General features: G+C 41.2%; 1 protein-coding gene across 1 annotated transcript in view; it reads left to right on the top strand.

Annotated features, from left to right (window-relative positions):
• The first annotated feature begins 2656 nt into the window (after positions 1–2656).
• Positions 2657–4923, top strand: part of pter (phosphotriesterase related) — a 26573-nt gene continuing 24306 nt past the window's right edge. The window contains exons 1-2 of the mRNA XM_020526785.2: positions 2657–2796; positions 3180–3634. Of these exons, the coding sequence (XP_020382374.1) occupies positions 3203–3634 (432 nt within the window). The 5' untranslated portion in view covers positions 2657–2796; positions 3180–3202. The remainder of the gene's footprint in view (positions 2797–3179; positions 3635–4923) is intronic.

Here is a 4923-nt window from a genome sequence, read left to right as displayed (position 1 = left end):
TTCCATTATTAAGGTCGGGGATATTTGCGGAGTTTCCTCCTCCTGCAGTGAATTATTTAATTTTCCACCACCATTCATGACTTAATGTGGCAGGACTGCAGATCTTAGATCTGATCGATTGGTTGTGGCATCACTTAGCTCCATCTATCACTTGCTGCTTATGCGGTTTGGCATGCAAGTAGTCCTGTTTGCTCGCTTCACCATGTTGACACCTCATTTTTAACTAAATATAAAATGTGTTATCTTCCTCAATTTCACACCCAATCATTTCTAACAAAGTTCTGATGGTACTTCCTCAAAGATTTTACTGAAGACCATATGCACTAAATCCACTACCATTTCCACCATCTGCCATATCTGTTACTTCCTTCAATATTGCACTGTTTATCATGCATACTCATCCATGTAATTCTGGGCTGGCTATTTGCTCCTTGTCTTTATGCATATTACCTTCATACTTAATGCAATTCAAAACTTGATCTTACCACAGATGTTAGTTAACTGCCTTGATATTATTTTAAATAGTACTGCATCACTTCTAAGATTGATCTCTATATTGGCCACCGTCCAGTCCTCTGGCATATAAAACCTCAGCAATTTTCTCTCCCATCTATTTTAGGAGTATAGGATCAGATCTGGTGCTTTGTCATCCTTTAAATATTTTATCTAAAATTTCATTTTACCCATTCAATATTGCTCACTTGTTTCTTAACCACTTCAGTATTCATCTCTACTGCATATCCTTCTCTTCAGTCAAGATTATTAATACCTTATTATTCTTTGATCTGTATCTACAAGGTGACAATTCTGTTTGCTCAGGAAATATCTCACTTATAACAATGCTCTAATGAGTCTGCTTGTATAATACTTCCATGGTTTTCTGGGTTTTTTTTATTATTTACTCCATACTCACACTTAATTTACCCTGTCCTGTTCTTAACCTCTTTCCTCATTCTCTCTGTTAGACTCTTCCCATTGTTCTTTTGTTAGACCTTATCGGTTGTTTCATTCAATTTCAATTGGTTTCCAGCCTCTTTATTGGCATCCTTGAACTATTCAGTTTCCTTCTTCTTAATGAAACATACTTATTCTGTACCTTTGCAATTTTTTTAAAAAGTATATCCCTTAGTTGTTCGTCAATACTGTGTACAAATTTCTCTTTGCAACCATCTACAGCTGGCTGACTCATCTTTTTAAAATATGCCCTAGTTCAGTCTGGTTGAGTTTGTCTATTGTCTTTTCCCATTTCTGGTTGGATCTTAGGCTTCGTCTAAGTGTAAGCACTATTCCCAAGATCTTTGCCAACATCCATTCTCCCATTCATCTAGCTGACCTATTTCATTATTCATAATTGAGTCCACTGATGTCTCCTCTGTGTAGACAGAGAAACATAATTGCTTGAGTAAAGAATTGTGAACATTTATTCGAATTGTATCCTTTTTAAACCCTTTCTGTACCATGCAATCATAGATAACTAAACTCTCAGAGGACATCAATTTTGATGTTTCTATTCTTCTCCCTAACCTGACTGCAGACTTCTCCATTTTCCTTCCGTAGATCTGAAATCTGTAACACAAACCCTCGGATTTGCATTTATGTAGCCCTTCCACAATCTCTGTATGTTCCAAATTCGTTATGGTAAATGGTGTACTTTCAAAGTCCAGTCACTGTTGCAGATTGTTCCAGATATTACTGATGCTTCGTAGTAAAGCTTACAAAAAAAGAATAAAGTGATATTTTAAATTTTCAATATTTTCAAATCTCCTCATGGCTTCACCTCCCAGGCTTGGGCTGACAAGTGGCAAGTAACATTCCTGCCACACAAATACCCAGTTTGAGTTCCGCTAGGGCTGCTTAGGTGTTGCTCCCCTTACACTCTTGGTTCAAACATGAACAAAAGAGCTGGACTTCAGAGGTGAGGTAAGAGTATCTGCCCTTGACAGTCAACAAGCTTGATACCATCCAGGAAACAAGGCAATCTACTTGATTGGCATCCCATCTATCACCTTCAACACTCACTCGTTTCATCACCAGGGCACAGTGGCAGTGATGTGTACTGTCTGCAAGATGTACTGCACTAACTTACCAAGGTTCCTTGGCGCGTACCTTCCAAACCACAACCTCTGTAACCTAGGGCAAAGTTAGAAGTCACACCACAGCAGGTTATAGTCCAACAGTTTATGTGAAATCACAAGCTTTCGGAGCGCTGTCCATTCGTCAAGTGATTGTGATTTCAAATAAACCTGTTGGACGAAAAACCTGGGATGTGACTTCTGACCTTGTCCACCCCAGTCCAACACGACCACCTCCACATCTTGTCCAAGGGCAAGGGCAACTTTGTAACTTTTCTGTCTACTGGCTGGATATTGTACCCATATCTCTTCTGATCTTTCTCTGATACTTTGACAGTGAGATCCGGACGAGAACATGGAAATGTAGGAGCAACTTCCTGCATTCGTGGTAAAGGCCGTACCACAACGAAGTGTTGTTTTATAAAGAAATATATAAACATTCGCTCAGAGTGCGAATGATCACCGCAAACATTTCAGCATTCAATTTCTATTAAGGTTTACTTTAATATGCATTATCAAACTAGCACGCGAACACACAAAAAAAACCCAATGTAACTTTAATAACTGGCTCCAAGCAGAACCTCGCGAGAGTGTGCGCGGCTCGGATCACGGAAGAGTGACTGGAACGGGCTGGTGTCTGACAACTGGATCGAAACTTCACCAGGCACCCTGGTACCTGACAGCCGGACTGCACCTCGATTCGTGCATCTATTGTCCCGACTCGGTATGGATTTCAGACAATCAGAGTTTTACTGCTTTTGGACCTTTTAGAGCACTAACACTACTCAGTCCAATTAAAAGTGAAACACTGCAGCATTCTGCTGGCAATTGAGAATGTCAGACAGAGTTGTCATTAGGTGCCAGATCTATTCTGAGAGCTGGCGAGATTGTGGGATATTATCACGTGTGTTTTAATCTGCAGCTTGCAAAGGTTTCCAAATCTGCTGATTTAGCAATACTTTACAGCCGCACGGCGTCCTGCTGTGACTTTAAGCGACTCCTTTGAAAATGCCACCCCCTTGTAATGTACAGAGTTCAGGACAATCCGTCTCATTAGTGGACAGGAGCTGGCAGTCAGGCTACAGCTAATCGTTTGCTTGTTCTTAGTTTGCAGGCAGATCCTCACGAAGATGTCAGAGTTGAGTGGGAAAGTTCAGTCCGTGCTGGGACCGATCGATCCCAGACAGTTGGGTCGAACCCTAACCCATGAGCATTTGACCATGTCTTTTGGTTTCTGTTACACGCCGCCACCCCCGGGTCAAGAAGCATGTTCTGAAATGCCGATTACCATGAATAACCTCTACTGGCTCAAACAGAACCCATACAGTCACAAAGCCAATCTGCTGTTGAACGAGGAAATGGAGGCGGTGAAAGACGAACTCCTGCACTTTAAGAAGGTGGGCGGTGGGACTATCGTGGAAAACACGACCACTGGCATATGCAGAGATGTGAAGGCTCTCCATCGCCTTTCTGAAGAAACTGGAGTTCAGATCATTGCTGGAGCAGGATTCTATGTGGCTGAGACCCACTCGTCTGAAACACGGAGTGCATCCGTGGAGAAGGTAACTGCATATAACAAGGGTAAATCAGTATCATAAGCAGAGAAGGATCCTCACAGTATCGCGATGGATACAATTCATTCCCCCACTTCTATCACCAATTGTAATTAATCTGAGAAAGAAAGCCGAGAACATTGGCGAGGTTTTATTGAGGAGTAGGGAGAGTTAAGGATAGTGACATTTGGATATTTATCAGCCGGACAGCAAACAGCTCTTTCTCCAGTGGATTGCTAATATCAACACACGCTGTCAATGAGGGTTTTAGTTTTTTTTTAGAGGGTTCTGTTTGACTGAGCCGGAGTAGCGGTTGTGGCAGACTCCAATTTCTTCATGCCCTCAGCCCTCATCAATGCTTTCATGACACCACTTGCTGCACTGATTCACTCAACTCAGATAACCAATAGCCAAGGCCTGCTGATCTCACAAGTCAGCACAAACCAGCTGTGAAAACCATTCCATTTTCCCCAGTAAAACCTACAGAAATGGATAATTTATTATCGGAAATTAGTTAAATCTTATCAAACAGGAATGTTCGGTCAAATTTCTCTATAATTAACAAAGGCCAAACGTTACCCAAAACACTACCTTATTGACCTCAGGATTCAAAGTACCTCTTCAGAATACTTGGCCTTCGATAAAATACCACATAACGGATTACTCAGAAACAAACACATTAAAGTGAAAGCGGTAGTTTGAGCATGTTATTGACGATAGAATCGGAAACAGAGGGTAGTGGTAAATGAATGTGACCTGAGAGAATTATCAGACCTGCATTCTCTTCCAGGGACTAGTGTTCAGACTTTTACTTTTCCAGTTATGGCTACGATGAAGCGATGCACTTTGCAACGAACAACATGGGGACGCAACATAATCTATTTGGTGCTATTTAAAGAAAGTTGCAAAAGTATAGGCATCTACCTTCTGGAAACATATCTTCACAAATCTTCGGAAATGGCAGAGCAAGTTGATAAATTCGTTCAGGGAGTAAATTGGATGTTTTTCTTAAAAATAGGGAGGTTGAAAACTAAAAGAAAGAAGCTGTGCTAAACATTTACTAAACAGTGTTTACATCACTGTTTAGGCCTCAGTTTGTGCATATGATATAATTCTGGTCACCAAACTTCAGAAGAGATATCAAAGGTTTGAAGAGAGTACCTAGGAATTTCACCTAGATCATACTAGGCATGATGGATGTTTACTAAGAGATAGTAGGAACTGCCGATGCTGGAGAATCTGAGATAACACGGTGTAGAGCTGGATGAACACAGCAGGCCAAGCAACGTCAGAGGAGC

Source organism: Rhincodon typus, chromosome 2 (genome assembly GCF_021869965.1).
Source record: "Rhincodon typus isolate 14 chromosome 2, sRhiTyp1.1, whole genome shotgun sequence".
Taxonomy (NCBI): Eukaryota; Metazoa; Chordata; class Chondrichthyes; order Orectolobiformes; family Rhincodontidae; genus Rhincodon; species Rhincodon typus.
Note: the sequence above shows the minus strand (reverse complement) of the source record. Positions and strands in the feature narration are given on the sequence as shown.